Below are 24,282 nucleotides of genomic sequence, written 5' to 3'. Positions count from 1 at the left end.
GAAAGCTATTAAGTGGGCATGAGCAGCACTCTCCCAAACATTTTAGGACTGCAGATTAGCTGACGTCCCCAGGGCTTGGGCAGAGGGATGGGCAGACCCCATGGTCCTTCCCCCTTGTGCCAGCAAAGTGCAGTGGGTGCCTTGACTCTACATGGGACCTTTTCTATATGCTGAGTGTTGGCTCTTCTGAGTAACTTCTTCTGACCTTCCAACAGGACAAACAATGATATCGTGTCTTGTTCTCCATAGTGACAGCCACTGGTCCTCACCCAATTACTTACAACCCCAGTCTTTGAATCAAGAACAGTAGCCACCTATACAGTATGAAATTCCACCATGAAAGAAGCCAATGGAAGCTTCACTGGACAGCAACGTGTGGTGCTCATAGTCACAGAACTTAGAAGTAATAGGGCATTGTATTAATAATACTAAGTCTTGGGTTCTTCAAAGTAGGCATTGGGAGCAGAGGACATAGTGAGATTCTAGAGGATATAGTAAAGCCTCATTAAATCCAGCAAGCATATTGCTTTTAAGAAACCATACGGTCCACTGATCCAAAAAGCCTGATTCCAGTCAACATGTCAACCAAGGCTACAACCCAACACTTGTGGGAAAGAAGCAAGAGTATCAGAAATTCAATGCTCTCTTCAGCTGCAGAGGGAGTTGAAAGCCAACACAGTCTACATAAGCAATTGCCTCAAAAGAAAATTTGATTTAGATACTTGTGGGAAAGTAGTCTTTAGGCCAGAAAGCCCGTGGGCCAGCTGAGAGGTCTCTAAGACCACAGCATCCATATGCTAAGGTCCCAGGCAGGACCTGGGACCTGCCCTGAATCTTATTCTCTCTGTCTCAGTCCCTCTCCCCGGAAGCATGAAGCAAGACGCTATCTATCCACAGATAGGAACGATGTCCTTAAGATGACGTCACCTGCAGGTTCCTGAACCTATGGGTGGATAGGGAGTGGGAACCAGCAGAAAGCCTTGATCAAGAGCATCAGAGCTGGAGGTGGGCTACTGCTAACAGTGCTGGGAGGAAAGTGTGGCTGCTTCCCCCACTATAGGGCTAGACCAACTGCTCCTCGGGAGTGAGCATGCGCAGATGGTGCCATCGGTCCATAAGGAAATGTGGGTGTGCTGTCCTTCTCTTTTGTTTATCCAAATATTGTTCCTTTTAAAATTACCTATTTAATCAATACAGTCCAAACTATGAAGGAAATACAGAGAATTGCTACCGGAGGACTTTCTCCTGATCAGAGGAGACCAGACCTACCTTGCCAGGCACAGAAGTCTTTACAACGTAGGCTGTCAGAGCCTGGACACTCTGATGGAGCATTTTTAGGTCTGTAGACACTTAAAGAAAAACAGTCAGACAGAACAAAGCAAAGAGCTTCTTCCACGCATGGTACTTATGATGCATAAGTACCTGTGACGTCAGTGTAGCGGAGGCCCTTGGTCCTCAGTCACAGACAGACACTTGTATGCTTTTTGAGAAAGCAAATACCCGAGAAGCATCTTCCAGGAAAAAAAAAAACTCTGATTCATTGTAAGTTTAAATCTACTCTCTGTTTAATCTCAAACTGTCCTGGCGGTTATGTGCACTTGCCATACAGATGGAGACTTCTGTTTATTGAAGACAACAGCCAGCTTCCAATGCCAACGAAGTTCAACAAAGACCCTGTCAGGGTGCTCATCCCCCACTGAGTGAAGTCTTGCAGAAACTTCCAGGAGGGTTTTTTGGGGAGGTCAGGGGGCTCGCTTTAGGGACAGTTTTCCCCTCTTCCCTTACTTGTCTGGTCATGTACTGGTGGTCATTTCCACACTGCCAAATTTGAACTAGCTCTGAGATCACTGTGTATCTTATTTGTCTCTTTACATGGGCTCCCATGTCTGCTGGGATTCGGGCTCTTGCAGGAGCTCTAAAGCACAGGGTCCACCAGGCTTCTCCATCCCACATTACATGTGGTCTGGAGTGGTCATCAAGCTGCCTGACCCCCAGGGACGCTGTACTCACCCTGCAGTGGCCTGTTCTTGTACAGGTCCCGGGCCTTCGCTGGGTGAGCTCGGGCTGTGTTGTCACACTTGGGCTGCTCATACCTAGGAGCAGGATGAAAAGACAGAAGAGTGGGGTTAAGAGCCGGAGTTAGAGTTATCTTCAGTTTCTTACATCTAACAAGTTATGTGCGTGTGTCTGTGTGTATCTTTAGCCCCAGAATGTTTCAAAGGTTCTACTGTTGTATCCCAGCCCTGTGATTTAACTCCTTGGTGGCTTTAGCAAACATTCCTAGATCAACTTATATCACAGTTATCAGACAAAGAGGACTTGTAGCTCAGCACACATGGTCAGGCTCGCCCCTCTAATCTGGCTAAGAGAGTCTTGTCTGATTGTTTCTAAACACCCCCACCCCACCTTCCATCTTCTACTTTGTGTCTTTATGAAAGGCAAGTGTTCTGCTCAGAGGTCTCTTGAGGTGTTTTCAAATGTGTGGGAGTGAGGGCCGTGGACATGAAATGGGGCAAGGGTTTGGCACTTGGCTACCTTCAGAAAGAAGCCAAGGTCTCAGAAAGAGACCCCCACCGTTATGTCATTGAAAGACTACTTTTCAATACAACTAGTGGAGCTACAAAAATTTGGCCAAGTGTTTAAAGAGAAAAGAAAAAGAAAAAAATAAAGGAAGGAGGGAGAGTGGTATGGTTTTATTGGGGATTAGTAGCATGCCTTAGAAGACCTGCCCCAGACTCCTGCCTGGAGGTATTTGCTGCCTGAACGTTTCTGGTCCAAGCCAAGATGGACCTCTGATGCTGCCCAGCAGCAACTTGACACTGCACGAGCCCCAGGCCTGTGTGAGTGCCGAGGAGAAGTGGGGTCCTGTACCAGAGACCACTGACTTCCTCCCTCTGCACACTTGCCCTCTCATTGTGAGCTCGAAGAACAGGTTGCCTCAGCAAGAACAAGGTGTGGAGGACAGGAGAGCCCATCCCAGTGAGGTAGGGTCTTGTCCTCCCATGGGTATCTATAACAACCTATCTTGCTGACTTGTACAATCTAATGGCAGGGGTGACCCATGGTCCATCCTTCCTTTCTAGCTACCAGCAGATGCCAGACTTCAACCCTGACTGAGTTTGATACCCACAGTTTTAACCCCTTTTGTCCAAGTCTCATTCATTGATCCCACCTTGGAGATGCCTTCTTATGGACTTGGGTGCTGCATACGCAGTAGGAGATGGGCAGGAGATGCTCCATCACGGAGCACTGTGTAGACTGAGGGAGCACTGGCTAAGAAAGGAGAAAGCCAGGTTGGGGATGATAGGACTATGTATGGATGGAATGTTCTAGGTCCAAGGGCTACAAATTTTCAGTCAGGAAATGGCATAATTCTACAGGACCCTCCTCCTTTCTCCCTGGCTACTTCCCTTTCCACTTACAGGAAGGGCTATAAGGGTACATCTATCCAACTTCATGTTTTTTGGCACTGATTTGTTTTCCTACTATAGAAAATGAGAGAAAATGAAATTTCTCATCATGAGGCATTCCTTAAACTCTTCTGAAACTGGCCATGGTGGTATGCCTGTAGTCCCAGAACTCAGGAAGTAGAGACAGGACAGGAAGTCTAGGCAAGGATGTCATGGTTAAGCATAAAATCTCTTGCCACAGAAATCCAACAACTCACATTCAATCCCTAAAATCCATTGTGGGAGGAGAAGACTGACTCCAGAAAGCTGTCTTCTGAGCTCCACATGCATGATGTGACATGTATGTACCCAGATGCATGTGCACTCGCTCTCGCGTGCTCTCTCTCTCTCTCTTTCTCTCCTCTCTCTCTCTCTCTCTCTCTCTCTCTCTCTCTCTCTCTCTCTCTCTCTCTCTCTCACACACACACACACACACATACACACACACACACACACACACATGCACATTTTTAAAAAGAGGGTTCAAGTTGCCTTTGGCTATAGAGTGGGTTTGAGGCTAGCCTTGGTTGAACGGGAACTTACCTCACAAAACCAAAGACAATATGATGTGCTATGAAATGCTATAATCTAATGATGATGATATGATATGATGATGATAAATGACTTGTGACACAGCTTTGAACCAGAGAAATCAACGCCTTCATTCCACAAACTTCACATCTTTCTAAAACACTGCTTCCAAAATTAAGAGTCCCAGATGCACCCTCACAAACTACCACATCCTTCCCCAAAGCCACTATCCTATATTCTTTGAGAACAGAGACTCAGCGCCAGACAGCATGGAACATCTACAGACACAGGACAGTGGCAGTGTGGTGGAGGGACCCCCTACTCAGTTGGCTTCTGCTGCCCAAGACCACATCATCAGACAAGAGTCAAAACTCATCTGAAGACAACAGTAACTCAGCTGCCTCAGGAGTCATTAACCACTATCCTGAGTGATGTTAACATTAGAGAAAATAAATTCCCTGGGTAGCAGAGCTTCATTCCAGTTTCCAGGCGTTGCCTGAGGGTTAGGGATAAGGTAGAACTGCCATCTATGCCACAATGACCTGCAACCTACAAAGAAGTATGTGTCTCTGCTTCTAACGGATGATGTAGAACCCTAAACCAGCAGTCCCATGATATGTGAGTCATGGATGTCCTACAGTGACAGAGAGCTGAACTTTATTTCCAGTGTTCGTGTGGTCCACATGGTCTGAGAGCCAGGCCATCCGCAGGCCCGTTCCAACTCATTTGATCTTTGCTCTAGCTTGGGGCTGAGCTGTCTTGAGTCTTCAGTGGTGCTGAAATTTGAAGAGAACATTTAAGTAACTGTGTTCTGCACATTTGAGAGAGCGTGGAGAAAGGCTTGCCGGTGCAGAAACGGTAACCTGGAGCGGAACTTCTGGGTTTACCAAAATGAATTTGGCTATAAAAGCCTTTGTTCTCTCAACAGCGCTTACTTCACAAAAGGAGAAAAGAAAAAAGTTGCCTGGCTGTGGCTGCCCATCAGATACCATGCTTGCCGCCATGGAGAAGTGCAATTTCACGCCCACACGGCCACATGCACACGGCCACTGTGCAGAGCGCTGGTGTCAGAGCAGAGGCTGTCTAGAGGCAAATGGGGCCAGACTGCAGCAACAGGCAGGTGGACAAAGCCTGAGCTAGCCCTCACAAAGGTGAAAGGGAAGTTTGTTCCGGCACTAATGGAGCAGCTGGCAGTCAGCCGACATGAGGAATCCAATAGCCTTCTCTGAGCCCTTGCCACTACTGGACAACAGCCAGGTAGAAATCTGCCACTCCTCCAGCTTCAGGGCCAACAGGCCTGGCAGCAGGGCCCTACAGGTGTGCCCCAACTCTGTGCAAGATCATACAAAATATGGTCAGAATGTCAATCTTGACCCAGAGGAGAACCTGCAAGATCTACCATCCAGACTTCCTGTCTGATCCGGAGGGAAGGTCAGCTTCTCATGGATAGACAGCACAGGGTGTGTGATTTTTGACTCAAGCTCACAACAGAAGCACCTTATTCCTATGTGGTACACGAAGACAGAGACATACATGGCTTATAAATGGCAAAGGGTTTGACACTTTCAGCTTTCTGCTTCCAAAGTCAAGGAGTCCTTCTGGGGAAGTACGAAAGCAAGCCCTGAGCTCTACCTAGGACAAGTGCAAGCCAAAGCTTCCCTGGTGGCTTGAACCACACTTGTCTTACTCAGTGTTGAGCGAAAACTGCCAGATGATACAATGTCTTCTGCCCAAAGTGCACTGGGCATCATCACTGTGTGGCCCTCCCACCTTGCTCCCCAAGGGATTCCTGCTGTTTCACTACAATGTTACCATCTCAGAGGCCACACCCAACTACTCTGTTACTTTGTGCCCCAAGTCCTTATTCTTTCACAATGCCCTCCAGATTAATCATCATCCAAAACATTTCCTCATGCAGCCTGAGCCATGGACCCATTCTGTCACCACCACCACCTCCTTCCCTCAGGAAGTCCCAGTGTTCATCCTCTTCATTCACCGAGTCCCTGTCCTATGACACTATGCCTGGAACACCGAGGCCATTCAAATCATTCCAGTGTTTACTGACAGGAAATGGAAGGAAGGGAAGCCAGGACGTGTTCTCACCACCACTGAGCAAGTGCACAACACGAGCCAGCCCTGTCCATCAGGACTGTTGTGGGAGATGTGACCATAGACCTATGTCTGAAAGCTCTGCTCTCTGCACTGCTTCCACTGCTCCAGCTGAATAGCCTGCATCCCTCATGCCACCTCTGCCTCACAGGTTCATCTTTCCCCTGCCTAGAAAGGCTGGTCAGGCAGGGACCAGCTGGGATATCATTTGCACCCCCACACCTCTGAACAGCTCTCCCTCCACCTTGGTGTCACATGTTATAGGACTGTCAGATGTTACAGGTGACATTATCTCTTTTCCCAAGAAAGCACAGCTTGTTAGACTGAAACCTGGCTCTGCCCTAGTACTTAATGAAGGAAATGGCTCCCGTCTCTGGCTTGGCTGGTATCAGCCTAGGGATGGGGATGAGACTGCAACCGAGCATGTCCTTCAATCCCCAGGGAAGGGCATTCTTACTGTTAAAAAGAGAAACTGCCTTGGGGCTAGAGAGATGGTTCAGCAGCTAAGAGCATCCACTGCTCCTCCAGAGGATGTGGGTTCAATTCCCAGCATCCACACAGATCACGGCTGTCTATAACTTCATTCGCAAAGGATCTAAACCGTCTTCTGGCTTTGGTTTAGTGGATGGAAGGAAGTGTGATACAGAGGACGACAGCCATCTGAGCAGCCTTCTCAGTTTAGTTCAGGTGGAGCCCTTTTCTGAACCTTGGGGAGGGTAGTTTTCCATCAGGCAAACATGGAAACAGGAGCCTGAGGCTGTCTTGTTTGGCCTGAGACCAGGGGAACGTCTTCACAGAGGAAAGAGAGCGCCTGGCTTTCTCCTCAGCTGCAATCTAAACTGTTCTCTGGTTCTCCGGGAATAGAATTCTGAATGCTGACTTCACCGTTTCAGAGCCATCTGGAGGAGTGCTGGGTTTGACTGTATAAAGATGTTCGTTAGCCAACTCAGAACACATCTGCCAGGGCTGCTTCTCCTCTGTGACAGAAGTATGCATGGAGCCAAGCCGGCAGCTGGCAGGAGGCTCAAGTATATAGGAAGATCACCCCCAAGGAAGGCTACTCAGAAAAAAAAAAAGTACACCCTGTCTACCTACACACAGGACAATGGATTACCATAGCAAAACCCAGGAATGGTAGAGGTTCTAGCTGAGCCATACAGCTTGTGCTTGCCTGCAAACCTAAGGCTGCTTCCCCATGGCCCAGCTTCATCTCAACTTTTTGGGTAAGTGGGAATACAGTATCCTCCAATGTCGAGGACAGGGATGTTGACTACTACAATCAGCTTTGATGTCATAGCATTGTTACAATATCCAAACCAGGAACCCCAAGGATGATAGCTTCAGTCAGGGACTAGAAAATGGCTGGTATGGGTTGGACTTGGTCTTGATGAAGCCATTGCCATCTGAGCATTTGCACTTTTCTTCTGCCCTTGAGATTTATGCTGACCAGGGCCTCCCACTGAGTGCCAGTTTTAACACTTGAATAATTGGGGAAATAATTAGGGAACATTTCAATGCTCATCCATGCACCTGGGATGAAATCAGAGAGTGGAGCTAGCAACTCTGAAAGAAAAGATATTTGCATATTTATATGTCTGGGGGAAAGATCAAAGTCATAAGGTTTCGTTAAATGGCTACTGACAGGTGTCCACCAAGCACATGCACCTATGCAGGAACACCACCTCCCCCATCCCCAATATAAAACATATGTACTAGCTCCCGCTGGTATTCAGGGAGAACATAACTGTATGTTCAAACTGACAGAAAACATAAGCAAACCATGAGTAATATTGATCAATCTTGCCTTACACATTCTCTTATTCTCTCTCTTTCTCTTTTTCTCTCTCTCTGTTTCCCCCTTTCCTCCCTCCCTTTTTCCCTCCCTCTTTTAAATATACATTGATGTTTTGTCTGTATGAGGATGTCAGATACCCTGGAACTGGAGTTACAGACAGTTGTAAGCTGTCATGTGGGTGCTGGGAATTGAGCCTATGTCCCCTCTCTGGAAGGGCAGCCAGTGCTCTTAACCGATAAGCCATCTCTCCATCCCTCACACATTCTTCTCTTTAAGTGATAATTTCTAGATACAAGTATTTACATTCTATAGAAAGCTATTTGAGGAATCTGGCCTCCTTGGCTTCTTAAATATTTAACCTCTCTGGCCAAGGCCAGCAGCAAGGTGGTATCCAAATGTTATTTCCTAGAGTTGACCCCTTCTCTGCTTCACACTTGATGGCCCATGACTGCTAACAATAAGCTTTCCCTCCCATGGCCAGAACAACTCTTCTTAAGCAGCAGGAGCACAGAAAACAGAGGACAGACTTCCTGTGTGACAGTCACACTCAGACTGACATTGAGTTTAACAAGAGCTGAGTCCATAGTAGAAAGAATCTTGGGGACAGGTTCCACTTTGCTGGCTCCATAACCCAACCATCTCTCCTCCAGCTCCCAAGGGGATGCAGTTTACCTTGTGGAGGTCCCGGGAATGGGCCGCCCAGTGTCCACTAGCACACACCAGCAGTATCCGGTGGATGGATGGCATTGCACTGGCTTGTAGAGGCCACCATGTGCACACTCGGGGATCACCACGTTGTCATTCTTGGGCTGCTTGGCTTCCTCGAGAGCTGACTGATGCTCCTGATCACAGGAGGATGCTGCAGGGGTAGGAAGAAACAAGGAGTGAGCAGACACATGGAGCCAGCCTTGGAGTCCAGTGCCCAGTCACAGTTAAATGATGCTGTGTGCTATCCCAGCACTACAGTGGGAACCAGGCCTAAGAACAGACAAGTGATCCCCTCCTACCTCCTCAGCCCCCTGTTGTAAGACTGGGATGTTTTATGTGACAGGACAAGAATATGTTATTCTTTCCATGTGTTCATACTATGTGCCCCTTAGCCCATGGTCCCTGAGAAACACTTGTTAATGAGAAACATGGGCTTTCCTACATGGATTATGCAGTACAATGCAGAGTTCGTGTCTTCTCAGGTTAGAAACTAGGCTTCTTCTTTGTGTCTAACCATCACTACTTTATATCCAAGGGACATCTGTCAAAAGACAGATAAACTGGTGCTGGTATGCGGTTGCGCATCTGCGTGCATGCGCACATGCGCGCGCGCACACACACATACACACAGAGTTATATATACATATATATGTACATATATATATGTATATATGTAGTATCTATATCTACATCTATATCTACATCTACATCTACATCTACATCTATACCAACAACCCTAGACTGGTCATATATAGTCTCACTCAGACAGAAGACAGCAGGGAAAGGCTCCAGTCAAGCCAAGTAAACCAAACCCAAGAGAAAAACCTCTACAGCTTGGCATGTAAGAAGCACTGATGGAGTCTAGGCTTCCTCTGAAGGCACTGCCTACAGTCACAAGGGGCTCATGAGCACTGTGCTGTCAGAGGAAAATATGAGGGGGGAAGCTGACAGGAAAGGATTTGTGCCTCGCTCAGTGCTGCCCTAGCCGCAGCAGCACGGATGACCCAGGTGATGCTCTAAAGACCAGGAGACTGCAGATGCAAACTGGATGCCTGTTTCATAAATGTCTGCTGTCACTTTCCTCCTGGCTCCAGTGCTGAAAGAACACTTGGCATTCGGTACATGCACATTAACATCTCTAGACACAATAAATAATAGTTAGAAAGTCACATTGATGTCAGCTTGCCTGGTGATCCTGAGGACAATACTACGTGTGTTTCTGTGATCTGTGAACTGACTACACCATCAAATGCCGTTTCTATATTTCTAAAAGCCACAGCCTTGTGTGTGATTAACTATAACCAATGCAGTTTGTTGATACTTCCCCTATGTTGCTATTCAGAAGGACTACTGCCTGGGGAGGAAGAAAGCGAAAGTAAACATCGGTCCTGAACAACATCATGGAGGATACACTCAGCATGTGGGGATTGTTCAACTTTCAGAAATTAAAAGCAAAAGAGAAATTAAGAAACTGGGCCTTGACTGTAATATGATCTGCATTTTCTGTATATACTCCATGAGCAACAAACATATGCAGATACACAAATGAAATACACCTCAGATCGCCGGATATCTGACAACGTTTTTTACCCAACTATCACCAGAAGACTGGCATGAAACATAAAGCAACAGTCACTGGCCTTTCTCCCAAGATCGTTATAGCTGTGGTAGCCATTCAGGGAAGCCAAGCAATGCAAGGGTCCGGGCAACTCTGTGAAGCCAGTTGACACTTCTCTGTGGAACTGTTTGGCCCATCAGTCCAAGAGTAAACGGAACGGACTGTGGGAGCAGCAACTAAGCTGCACAAGGCAGGTCCTCAGCGCAGCCCTCCTCACATTACCTAAGGCTTGCTTGGCACCTTTTCAAAATCTCATTAGGTCACAGAATGTACAGTGTGATTATCTGGCCACAAAATATGTTTGGTGCTCCATTCCAAGGACATACTGTATCTACAGGAACAGAAATGGAAAACTTTTGAAATGTCCCTACTAGAAGTTTATGTCGTATTTGAAAGTTCCTCATAAGCAAAATGAAACTGATCAAATTAAAGGAAAAATATAAAATTTGTTGTACACATTGTAAAACATCAAAGCCACTCTGCGTTGGCAGATGAAATCCTGTTTGTCGGAATGTCAGGGTAGGGAAGATGACTGGCCCAGTCCTGACAATCTGCTTGCATTTGGGAATTCAAGGCTACTGGAAAGATGGAATCACATTCCATTGTAGGATAAGCCACAGTGAAAGCAGAATGTGTTTTAGTAAGTGAGTAAGGCCTTCATGAATAGAAAGCAAAGCAGTAAGAAAAATCATACTGTAGTCATGACCCCTCCCTAGCTCCTCCCAGGCCCCACCCACTGCAGAGATCCGCACAGACCACTCTGGAATTCCTGGGACACAGAAAGTTCACTGTAGAGTCACCACAATGCTAAATGTAACATTCACCATGTTTACCTTAATGTACAGCTAGTTAGTCCTGGAGGGTCTGCTTCTATCTGTTTCTATCTTTTTATTTATTTCTAAGCTGAGTATGAAGAAGAAATCGAGTATAGCTGGTTTTCAAAGGGAAAAGGCTGATTCGCATTTTATTACTTAACTCAATTCTCCCAAAAATTTAACTCGGCACAAAAGTAGAAGGATGAGAAAAGCATGGAGGAAGAAGTGGAATCCAAGTTTGGATTTACGTGGCCGTGAGACTTTCTACTCCTAATGTAAAGGGTAGGGGTGTGTGTGTGTGTGTGTGTGTGTGTGTGTGTGTGTGTGTGTGTGTGTCTGTGTATCTATTCATGTGCATATTCATGTGCACCTGTGTGAGCATGTGTCTGTGTTTGTGTATGTGCCTGTGTGCCTGTGTTGTGTGCCTGTGTGTGTTTTTGTCTATATGCCTGTGCATGTGTGCTTATGTATGTGTGAGTGTACACATATGTGTGCATGTATAAGTCTTCAAACCACATATGTCTCCAAACCTTCACCTCTCAGGTGATAGAATGGGATCTTTGGCGTGACTAGTCATAGGGTAGAACCCAGAGCTGGTCCGAGGAGACTCCTCTGCCTCTTCTAACATGTGAAGATGCTTCAGGAAGGTGCTTTCTCCGGAAGCCAAATGTGCCTGTACCTTTGAAGTTGGATTTCTGGACTTTCCACACTTGTAGAAAAGAGCCTTGGGCTATTTCTAACGGGCTTCTTCCAGGACGCTTTGTTACCTCAGCTGGAGCAGACCAAGACACAGCAGACTTCCCTCAGCACCTCATGGAAGGAGCTGCCAGTGGAACCACACGTGTGTCTTAGGAAAGAGGATTTACTGTCTCCCAAAACTGGAGAGGCTGGTTAGCGCATCCCAGCTAACACTTAAGAACCCCATGAGAGGTCGTCAGGGTGGGCCCCTGCAGCTGTTCTAGGGCAGTCAGTCTTCTGACAAGGGTGAGGTGACTTGTATTTATGAAGGTGAATAACTTCATTACTTAAATGGCAAACCTCATAGAAAACAAGAAATATGAAAAGATTTGTCTGAGAAGAAGGACATATTCTTTAAATGTCCACAGCTGCTATCAGGTGGAAACACTCTTCCTTTATTTAGGAATTCTAGGAGAAGTCCCAGGCAAGGCAACAGAGTCAAAAAGAAAAAGTAATAAATGAAAGAAATAAAAATGTCTTTAAACACACATGACAGTATTGTATATATGAAATATCCTAAAACATCCATAAAGGAAAAAACTGTCCATGAATGTACAAATAGATTTATATTTTATAAACTGTGGATAAATGATTGTAAAAATAAAGAAAATTAAATGTCATTTGTAATAACGTCAAAACTAAAACACTTAAAAAATAAATTCATAATGGAGGTATAAGATGTTTAAAAATACCATTACTAAAAACAAAATTAAACTGATTCCATGGGGAGGTACAGAATGTAGGTGGGTAACAAGAAGTTATAAATATTAACATGTATAACATTACATAGTCAGGTTCTCTAAATTAATTAGTGGATGTAACATATTACTTATTAAAATCCAGACTTCGATGGAAACTAACATGTGGACTCCAAAATGAATATGGGAATTCCAAAGACTTAAATCACACCTGAAGCGTAGCTCCAAGGTTCCAGGGCTAATCGGGCCATGTTTGAGAAGGAGGTATTAGACCACTAATCCAGACAGTGGGATGTGACAGCTAAGTAGAGGAGTGAAGAAGAAGGCCTTCCGCCAGCACTGGTACTGACAAGGGACCAGAGTTACTCATAGGGAAGTGTAACATTTCCCAAAAAATGACGGGACTGCCAATTAAAGAAAATAGAGCCACACGGCACAGCATGAGGCATGCCTATCAAACCTGCAGTGTACTGACTAAAAGCCGACATTAGGAGTGCCCCACTATGTCTTTGGGACAGACTAACCACAGAAGAAAAACTGGGCAAATTAGACATCATTAAAATTTAAAACAATCATCAGAAGATGCAATTAAAAAGTAAAAGGCAACCGCAAATGAAGAAATGTTCCTAACACACGTCTGTCAAAGACCCCAAGCTCCTCTCATCAATAAAACCGCAAATATTCCAGTCTGAAACTCACTGAGCCTTCAGAATCCAAGCCACGGACAGAACAGTAAACACTGAAGGAGAGGTCATCATGAATTGGTGACCATAACCACACTGAGATGTCACAGGTGTGCGTGGTCCAAATTAAACACAAGGACGCCAAATGCTGGTGGGAAGTGCAGGGCCTGGAGCCTCTCAGGGCCTCCTCACAGCTGACCGAACGCTCAGACCACTGTCCCACCCTGGACCCTTATCCAAGAGACATTAAAGCACACATTCATGAAACGGCCAATGAAGAGATGGACGTGGGATCTCCTCCACAGTCCCAACCTGCTTTTAAAAACTGCCTGTCTATGAGTTGAAAAATGCATAGATAAAGTACGTTGCACGCATGACATAAAGTTTATGTATATATCACAGAGAGGGAAGACCAAATCAAGACCGAACCTCAAAACCATTGTGCTAATTTTTAAAAGGACACCTCAGAATTGAAAGAACACTCTCTTATGTCCACTTATAAGAAAGACTGAAGACATGAAGAGCCCTGGGTAGGCTCAAAGCAGCAGACATCGTTGTGGGGAGGTTCTCCAGGGTTATGGAGCAGGGGCCACTGTGGGCAGTAAGGCCCAGGAGGTTCAGGCTTTCCAGAGGTTTGTGTGTTTACCAGGGTATCCCACAACGCTATCCCATCTCCCTATAAACACTTGTACAGTTGCAATTAAACCAAGGCTGTTACTAAGTTAGCAGCTAGTTTCTTCTGTTTTGTCGTTTCTCACGGTGGGCAGCACCTCACATCTGACGGCCCAGAGTAGCCATAAAGGATAAAGCTGCCTGCCCAGCACACAATCCACATATTCACCCACTCCTGCTTTGTGTTCCTCCAAGAGGACATGCTGTTCCCCTTCATCATACTCCACTGAGCAATGGGCTCTCCTCATGAACTGTCGGGCACCAACGAGGCCTGGGCTACCATCGTCTCCGGGTTCGACTCTCTGCTTGCACACTTCCCTATAGGTATGATGACACTGGTTTTATAAGAGAGAAGGTTTGCCTCAAGAAGTGAAAAGGAGAGCACCAGAGGGTCACTCCTGTTCAGTTCTGTGTCCAGGGAACTTGGATAAAAGCCACAGAAAGTCACACCATGAGAAGCTCTAACTTAGATATAACTTTGTTTCCTCTGGACTTGGTCCCACAGTCTGGGAGCCTAGAATTCTGAACTCCTGGGCGTCCATACTGAACATCATAGTGGCCCCCTAAGTCCTTCTACCACTGCTACCCTGATCCCCCCGCACCCCCACACGCTCACACAAACACACACAAGCACACACACACACACGTGTGCACACCTGTACTTGCAACTTGCTCGATGCTCTGATGTGTGTGGACTGGTTTATTTGGCACCGCTGACCCGTGCCAAAGTCCTGGGGGCTGTCACAACCAGAGGCTTGAAGGCTAGAAGTGCCTTACATTTTGCCTGAGCCGACACTCCATCCTGAAGTGCACTGCAGGCACCTCCTTGGACCTTGACTTGGTTTCATGGAATGCCTGCTCACTTATTTGAGGAGTAAATCACAAGCTTGATCTCTCCTTACCATTTGCATGGGTTCTGCAGATACTCATGGATCTGGATACTCTTTCTTACTGGGTAACTTTGGACAACACACTGGCCTTTGCACAGCCATCGACAGCCTATGCATGTTTGCAATATGTGGCCTACACAGGCTCAGCACCACCTGTGCAGGTACCTGGTTCCTGGGCCTCTGTCATTACATTGGCAAGTACACCCAGTGAAGGGTTGGAAACATAAGAATCCCACTTGCACATACTCTCAGCCTTCAATAGAAACCCTGCATTAGCAGATATAGAGAAATAAACTGCCACTCTGGTGGTAGCAGCCCATGCCGGCTACACGGGAATACGGCTGAGTGTGCAGCTACCCACCATATGTGTCAGATGTTAGGACCCAAGTCTTCCCGGCTTCTTCATGTCTTCCTAAGACATTTTCTGGACTCTCACCTCCAGGATTTGCATCTGGAAGCATCTCCTCCTTCTTGGTTGTATGCAATTCCTGACTGCCAGCACACATCACAGGTGAGGGGTTTGATCTGGGCAGGAGTTGACAAGAGACACAGGCTGGGTGTGCGAGGAGGGCAGTAGGGGTGGGAATAGGGATATATAGGAAGGTCCATGGCAAGGCCACAGGGAGACAGGTCACAGGTGAGGTCAGGTTGGGCTGCAGCCTATGTACACACGAAACCCCTGGATCTATCATCCACTCTCATACAGACTTGGTTTCCAACCTCGTGACTATTACTAACTGTGAGTATTCGCCAACTCATCACTTGTGCCATGGTGGCCCTGACAACACCCAGTGACCTCAAAGAAAGGCGCCAGCAGGAAGCCCATAGAACATCAGAGTTGTTCTGAGGCTACCCACTTCCTGCCCAGGTTTCTGACCCACAGGTCTCAGGGAGGTGAGGCCCCATAATTTGAGTTTCTGAGGAGCTCTGAGATCACGCTGAAATCAGCAGTGTGTTCGTGTGCCAGAGGCTTCTTCATGTGGGTTTCCTCCTTTCCCTTAGAATGATTACAGTGCTTAATTCTTATACACGCTGTCCTCATCAGTCATGGAATCTCTTGTGGTTCTCTTTCCAATTATACAAAACCTATATGAAATGATCAAAGATGTCAGGGGGAAACGAAGAATTCAGAACCGGGATTTGCTAGCCATGACATAGGAGAGTGAGCAGGGTGGAAGAGGTGCCCAGAAAACTCGGATCAGACAGCGCAAACTTAGTTGAATAATCATCAAAAAAAAAGACCAAAAATGGGCTCAGAGTGGTTGGCTTTGCTGGTGCTGGGGGTGTGGTTACGACTGGCAATAAAGTATAACCCTGGGGGATTCACATAATACATAATGTTAAAAGACAAGGTCATTGCGATCACATGGCAGGGAGGTACTAAGCTAAGCGTACGGTGTGCTCTTAGTAATCCTCAGGACAGAAGGCGGTGTGGGTTAGAACCCTGTCTTCCATCAGTGAGGAGGCCCAGGCTCCTGGAACCCTGCAGGAGATGCGTGTAAGTAGGAAACTGGTCTGGGTGTACAATCCTGGACAGAGCCAAACTGCCAACACCTCCCTTTCCAAAAGCACCCCTCGAAAACAAACTAGGCAAGGTGATTGACTCACACCAAAAACTATACTTCCTAAATAAATGGATAAATAAATAGATAAATGGTTGGATAAAATACCTGTATCTATTTTGTGTCTCTAAACAAAAATAGAGCTGGCATTGCTCAGCAAATAGACTCTAGCCCAAAGCACTGATTCTGGACCTTGACAGAGGAAAAGAAGCATCATGTCAAACCAAACAGAGACAGATTTTCTAGGACGGTCATACATGCCCTGATTGTGAGAAGCCACTGAACTGCAGTCTCTTCCCCTGATCCCGTGTGTTCTGAAGACTGCGAAGGAAATGCCACAGTGAAACCCCATCCCACCTCCCCGTGTCCAGCAAAGAACCCTATACTGAAATCCCATTGCTCTCCCACACCTCAGGGATATCACAGCAGAGGCAAAGCACTTCTGAGAGTCTGAGAAACTTTGTCCATCTTCCCTTCGGCCTCGTAAAGCCGGACTCTTCGTGGTGCTTGCCAGGCCCAACCCTCTCTTGTCAAGTCCCCCTCAGAGGTCTAGCTCCAGCAACACTATGTGTTCTGCCACAGCTGCCTGGGAAAGAGTCTCATCGAGTGAGTCAGCCCAGCCCCAGCTCTGAGCCTTCTGTCCCAGGGCCTTTAGGAGGAAGAAGATCCTCAAACTACCTAAGAATAGGAAATGCTATTTGAAATTTCTGTGGAATTAGGATATTGGCTCTATCTGAAGGAAGTTAAGGAAAAGCGTGGTTTGGTTTTGTATCCAAGGACTTACGAAGGGAATTTCTGAACATCTTCTATTTCACAGGAACATCCAACATTGAAGACAGTGGTTTCACCCACCGCAGTGATTGCTAGCAGATCAGAGTGGCTCAGCCTTCTCAGAGGTTCTATCTCTCTAAAGCAGTGGCTTTGAAAAATGAGACAAAGGACTAATGAGATGGCTCAGTGGGTGATGGGATCTGCTGTGAAGCCTGACTGAGCTGAACCCCATGGACCATGTGGTGGAAGGAGAGAACCCGCTTTGATACGTTGTGCCCTGAACTTCATACTCATTCCCTGGCATGTGTGAGCCTTATGCACGCACACACACACACACACACACACACACACACACAGAGAGAGAGAGAGAGAGAGAGAGAGAGAGAGAGAGAGAGAGAGAGAGAGAGCGAGAGCATACACAATTAGCTAATTAACTAAGTGATATAACAAAAAGCAAGTAACGGGTAAACTAAAATAAACCTTTTCCTCCCCAAGTTGCTTCAGCCATGGTGTTTCGTCACAGCACTAGAAACTCAAACCATCAGGCCGTATGCAAGCCTGTAGGACATTTTCTTAAGTGGTGGTTAATTAAATAATCTTAAATAAGGTCGGGCCCAGTCCATTGTGGGTGGTGCCACACCTGGGCTGGTGGTCCAGGGTTCTATAAGAAAGCAGGCTGAGCAAGCCATGAGGAGCAAGCCAGTAAGCAGCACCTCTCCATGGCTTCTGCATCAGCTCCTGCCTCCAGGCTCCTGCCCTGACTTCCTTCGGTGATGAACCGTGTGATGTGGAAATGGAAGCCCAAATGAACCCTTTCCTCCCCAACTTGCTTCTGTTCATGGTGTTTCTTCAAAGCAACAGAAACCCTAAGACACTGGAATAACACACAACATCAACAAACACTCCCTGAAACACCTCAGCTTGGATTCAAGGCTGCTATATGTCAGAGATGGCCCAACGCATACTTCTGATATTCTGTGCCATGTGTTTATGAGAAATATTCTCAGCACTAACAATTGTAAAATCAGATATTGATCACCTCAGAAAAACATTAAGGTGCTCTACATTCCACAGTATTAAACGTTCAGCCAAGGCTCTATGTAAAACTAAGCGAGCATATCCGTGGCATGAGTATGCAAGTTTTATCTTTAATAAATAATACATTTATATGCATGTCAAAGAAGAGTGCTAAAATAAATTTCAACATGATCAATAATGCAACAAATTAGTAAATGTTTTCATCTCTATTACATATATATAATATACACATATAATATACATACACACACACACATACATACACATACACACACATGTACACACCTGTAGTCATGGCTCTTGAGTGGAGTATATTTAAGGAACACTGACACAAAAGGAAAGCAAGGTGGGGCAGGCTGACATTCAGACACAACCAGGCCATACCAATGGAACTAACTGAGAAGCTGAACTTCAATATGCCCAAAATATCTGTTCATAGGAAGATGCTATAAAGCCAATGAAAGAAGTCACACGCAGGGAGAAAATATTTACAATACACATCCTTGACTTAGGAAGATCACTTAAACATAGTAAGAAAGCAAATAACTCATTAAAACAGACAATTAGAACAGACACCTCACCAAAGAACACACCCAGATTTGAAGTGAACCTGGAGAATTTTCTTGGGTTCCAGAGCTGTCAGGGGGTCATGGTTAAAATGACTAGGATGTACAGTCACACCCGCATGAAAACAACTGAACCCCGGAGGCTGACAGCACCGCACACTGGTGAGTCATGGACCATGGGACTAACAGCCTGTCTTAGCTACCCCTTCTATTGCCAGGATCATGGTAATTTATAGAAGAAAGACTTTAACTGGACTTAAAGTTCCAGAGGGTTAGAGTTTATGCAAGCCACGAGAGGCCACAGAGGGTAGCATTGTCACCCAGACCACCACACTGTACCCCTGGTCCAAAGAGGCTCAGGGCCATATCATAATGTAAGGTTTTAGACCAGCTTCAAAACTCCCCATAGTCTTCCACAGTTTCTACACTGATAAAAAGCCTAAAATCCAAAGTCTCTTCTGAGACTTAAGGCAATCTCTTAATTGTAACATACACAAAAGGCAGATCGCATCCTTCCAAACATACACAGCATGGAATATACATTACCATGCCTAAAAGGAGAAATCAGGGCATGGTGAGTCAATATTGGACTAAAGCAAGACAGAAACCCAGCAGGGCAAACTCCAAATCCTATATCTCTATGTCTCTGTCAAAGGGCTTAGATGGCTCTGCCACTCTAGCCCAAAGTTCCAAAGTCTTCCATATTTGTAAAAAAAAAAAAAAAAAACAGCAACAAAAAACACCAAGAATTACCATGATCAGATCTATCTATCATGGATAATGTGGTAAAACACTATGACCAAAGCAACTTATAAAAGATGGAGTTTAACTGGGCTTATGGTTGTAGAGGTTGAGTCTACAACGTCAGGGTAAAGGCACAGAGGTATCACCCAAGGGCTCACATCATGATGCACAAGCAGGAGACAGAACAGTGGGGGTGACGTGAGACTTGCCCACGCCATTCTCCCGTGACACACCTCTTCCAGCAACCACACATCTCCTAATTCTTCCCAAACAGTTCCACCAAGTAGGTGCCAAGTATTCAAACATAATGAGTCTAGGGGCGCTGTTCTCATTCAAACCACTGCAGTCACTGTGGTAAGTGGGATTTCAGAATGTCGCAACTACAGGAGGAAACAAAGCCAAACAGACATCCACTATAATCCTGGACCGACACATGTAGCCAGGTCATGTGAATAAAAATCTATACAGACTTGAATATGAACATCTATAAGCGGATTAAATCATAATTGCCCCAGATTGGGAAAAAAACCAAGGCAAAAGTCAGAGGTGAGCAGATAAAACGCTGAATATCCCTACAACAGAACAGTACATGCTAAAAAGTGAGTTGTCATGAAAAAAAATAATACTGACAAACTTTACTGCACATCTACAAATACAAGAGGCCTGTCAACATGGTGAGGACAGCAGACAGACCATAGGTGCCTGGTGGCCACAAGGTATGGATAGGTGAAGCCATGATGAGCCACCATGGACCATCGTTATACACTTCCAGAGAGATGTTCAAACGAATCGTGGGTACCCGAGAGCAGCACCTAGCAGCACTCCCAGTGTAACTGCACAACATGTCAAGGTCCATGTTAGTTCTGGGGACGTGGAAGACAGACAGTGGGGAGGCCAATGGTTCTGTTCTCCGGACAATGTGGCTAGAAAGCTAAAGCTGCCTACAAAATGAAGTATATACGACGTAAAAATAAATTAGTCCACGCCTAAAGAGAAGTCCTGTTCAGCCCTGCCTTGACACTCGTGTCTGGCCATAAGTACCACTGGTACCACTGGCCTCCTGACACTTTGGTGTGTGTGTGTGTGTGTGTGTGTGTGTGTGTGTGAGTGTGTGTGTGTGTGTGTGTTTCTGTCTGTCTGTTTGTATGTGTTTGTGCGTATTTGTGTGTTTCTGTTTGTCTGTTTGTTTGTGTGTGTGTGTTTGTGTGTATGTGTGTATCTGTGTGTGTCTGTGTATGGCGGGGGATGAGATGTTCCTCTCTCTTTCCCCAAAGTATGAATTTTGATTCAGTCACATCTAAAAGTAGTTGAAATTGTGACAAGGTATTCTAGAAACCCCACAGGCTTTCAGTACTGCATGGGGTGTCTGTAGAATGTCAGTGTGGATTTATAAAAGATGACAAAGAAAAACGGAAAATAAAAGGTACTGATTTTTAAGCAGTAAAACGAGAAACACGGAAAAATATCTTAAGTAATTTATTTACTAACTTTTGCTTCAACCCATAATTTCATTTCATGTGTAACTTGACAGGAACAAGTTGCTTCTGCAAAAATTATAGGGGTAGCCTTGGATATCATAAAGTATGTCAGTAATTATCCAAAGGTGTAGCTTAAAAATATTTAACTTAGGAAAAAACCTAAACTAGTAAAGCGATTTCCAAGCAAGCAAGCATTGCATATGCTGTACTGTATTTTTTAATTGTCTTCTAAAATGAAATAGCATTTTTTTTCTTGATTTTGACATAACAAAACAAAATCAAGATGTCTAAGTTTTCAAGCAAAAGAGAAAAATGTCTTTTATCTGGGAGGTTTGGAGAACTTTGTTTTCAAGAGGAGTGCAGAAGGTCTGGGCAGGAATACAGCACTAAGAGGGAGGGGGATCCAGGCAGAATGTCTGAACATCACTCCGGAGGCTCCTCCTCCAGTACACGTTCCCATGATGCTTCTCAGCAGTGCTCCTCTTTCAGGTAACTGGACATGCATGCCACACATGCCAAGTTTGCACAGACTGACTCTGCTTTGTGTGACAAAATGTTGATAAAAGGTACTTACTAGCTTAGCTAAACGCTTCCATTTACAAAGCATTAATATGCGGATGCAATAATCCACAGGTGCAGAAATTAAAGGTGCCTACTGCAAGGGCATGCCTTAAAACCTCAAAGACTTCCTTTCCCGTGCACAGTGCATACAGGAGGCACTTGGAGCCTGGGCCTCAACCAGTGTGCACAGCTGCAGTCACGGATGAGGAGAACATGTCCCGGGGGAAATGGGGACTCTGGAAAGAAGCGTCCTGGCTGAAGCGCCAGACAGACATGCTTCTGTGGTTTCCTAAAACTCGTGTACATTTTCTTAGTTTATTAGCACAGTTTTATACTCGGCTCATTTTCATAAAAGGAGCAAACAAGCATTGTTGGTGGGCAACGATCTTTTATACATAGTACCTGTGTCTGGGAAACCATGGCTAAATTCAGGGGAGTCCTTGCTTTCAGTCAATGTTTGCCATATAAAAATGGAAATTTGTATAAATAACTTTGAGAGCTCACCCAGCAGCCAAGGCTCGAGTCCCTCTCACCTGCAGCCCAAACTCATTCTTACTCAGGGGACAATCCAGAACTAGACTCCTGAACTACGTATGCAACAGCAAGAACTAGGGCTCCATGGTGAGCCCCATCTCCACTCCAATCTTCTACTCAAGTTTGAGTCACCCCCAATAGTAATGATTCTGATGTGTGTCCCCCGAAGTTCATACGCTGAACCCTCATATGAGAGTTTGGAGACAGAACATTTCAATTCGGAATTAAGCAAGTTCTCCAATTAAGTGATTGAACAGAAAGAGGAATACCTGGGATGCTCATCAGGGACATTCCTGTGAGGAGGCAGAGAGTCTCTGTTGCAAGTCAAAGAGAATCTGCAAGAGACCAACTCTGCCAGTTCCACTGCCTGGACTCAGCTCAGGCCGTCGAGGAGGAATCCCCGCTCTTTAAGTCCAGGGACTGGGATATCTATAGAATCTCATACAAGCAGCCAGGGCAAAATAATAAACAATATTAAAATTTGCTTCTGAAGAGTACTCAAGGAATTTTTTTCTAAACCCCCAAGCCCCAGAAAAGCTAAACAAAGTTTTGGGAACATCATGGTGGCCTCATTTCCAGGCAGCTTTTTGTCAGATCAAAACCGACGCCAATGTGAAGGAGAACTCCAATGGCAAGAAGCACCCTCCGTCCGTGGAAGGCCATCCCATGCAGCACGCCCATTAGTAAATGGCAGTGCTGTCATCCCTGCCACTCACAATGGCTGCTTACGCCACTTTTAATCTGTTACAATGAAGGAGGAAGCCGACCGCTGGTCTGCCCGGATTAATTCCAAATTCTACTCTCGATGATCAACTCAGTGTCACAAGTTTCTATAAAACTGAGACCAGCTGCCTTTGGGAACACAAAGGCTTCTGAATCCTGCAAGCAGTAGCTTCACCAACTCCTGCTCGAGGACCCTAAGGACCAACACGGATCCACACTGAGCAGGAGCAGGAGGTCTGAGAAGAAATGAAAGAAAAGCCAAGTGAATGAATTCAGCCCAAAGATAACACCAAGCTTCCACAGTCAAGGAAGCACACAGGCAACTCACAGAATAGGGTGAACTGTATGCTTAACCTGTGTCAGACCTGTACCCAGAGTGCATCAGCCCTGCTCTCTCAAAGCCTTCCTGAGAGCAGCACTATGCTCCACACCCAGCGTGAGTGTTAGAAACATTCTAATGTATTCACGACTTCACACCAGAAATAGTGAGTTTATGTTCTTGGCGGTCTGTAAATTTTAACATTAACTTCCAACACACACACACACACACACACACACACACACACACACCTTAAAATGAGCTAGCAATATAGATGCTAAGAGGCCAAGTCTTTCTCTAGACCTATCTGTAAGAAGCAGGTTAGCTGGGGAGGATCTAGTAGCCTCTACCAGCATCTGCAGAAAACACATGTACAGCTGCAAATTCAAGAGGCCGCACTCTCTGTCAGGATTCTATGATGAGATGCTGCCTCAGCCCAGAGCCTCTCAGTTTCTGTGCTGCCCAAGGCCTGGAGGATGATAAGTCCCAGTAACCCCGATGACTCTTAGGAAAAAGGCCTCAGCTAGGTTGGCACTGCTCAGGAGAGTGAGCATGCTGCCTCCATCTTTGAAGTCCAGGAACTCCCATGCACATCTGGAAACAGCTATTTTCTGACCTTGAGACCTCACAATGCACCTCTTCCTCATCAGATGCTTGCCATTCTTCTAGGTTCTGTGAGGAGGACCATAGGGCCTGACTAATACAGTCTGCCGTGAGAATACTGTCTTCTTTCAGTTTTTATACACAGGCCACCTTTCTGTGGCTTTTCCAGGGGCTTCTTCCAGATCCAGAACCCCTGACTCTGTATCTCCCAGAGCCAGGAACGCACCTCTGACCAAAGCCAGGCAGCAGAGAAACACTAGCAGGAAATACATGTTTAAGGCAGGTACACTCAAGAGTTCTGCACAGCCCAGTCCTCTGTCAGCCTGAGCAACCCCACCTCCTATCCTCCCACACCCAGCCATCTTGGGAAATCCTCACATCTCCTCTGCCAAAAACAGCAGGAGAAACATACATTCCAGGTTGGGTGGAACATCCACATAGGATTCTGAAACACATGCTTGCCATGGAGACAAGCAGCTCCAGGTTTGTGGAGCTGCTTTTTAAGGATGGAATTATACCATGTGTAATCAAGAGTCCTATGCTTGATGCACAACCGATGCCGTATCCTTTCTGTTCTGGAGCTCTGTTTGCACAGGAAACCCCTATTGCATCAGTGATTCGATGGCGAATTAAATTTCATCTCTCTTCAGAGAATAAAGTCAAATGTGCCTTTCTAC

At 45.8% G+C, this 24,282-nt stretch overlaps 1 protein-coding gene across 2 annotated transcripts in view; it reads right to left on the bottom strand.

Annotated features, from left to right (window-relative positions):
- Window positions 1-24,282, bottom strand: part of Smoc2 (SPARC related modular calcium binding 2) — a 127,504-nt gene that overhangs the window by 26,006 nt on the left and 77,216 nt on the right. For both annotated transcript variants that reach the window (XM_031354799.1, XM_031354798.1), the window contains exons 8-9: window positions 8,557-8,743; window positions 2,011-2,093 (exon numbers count right to left, since the gene is read on the bottom strand). In XM_031354799.1, coding sequence (XP_031210659.1) covers window positions 2,011-2,093; window positions 8,557-8,743 — 270 coding nt within the window. The remainder of the gene's footprint in view (window positions 1-2,010; window positions 2,094-8,556; window positions 8,744-24,282) is intronic.

The sequence above is a fragment of the Mastomys coucha genome, unplaced genomic scaffold (genome assembly GCF_008632895.1).
Source record: "Mastomys coucha isolate ucsf_1 unplaced genomic scaffold, UCSF_Mcou_1 pScaffold5, whole genome shotgun sequence".
Taxonomy (NCBI): Eukaryota; Metazoa; Chordata; class Mammalia; order Rodentia; family Muridae; genus Mastomys; species Mastomys coucha.
The sequence above is the reverse complement of the archived record's forward strand: the minus strand, read 5'-3'. Positions and strand labels throughout refer to the sequence as shown.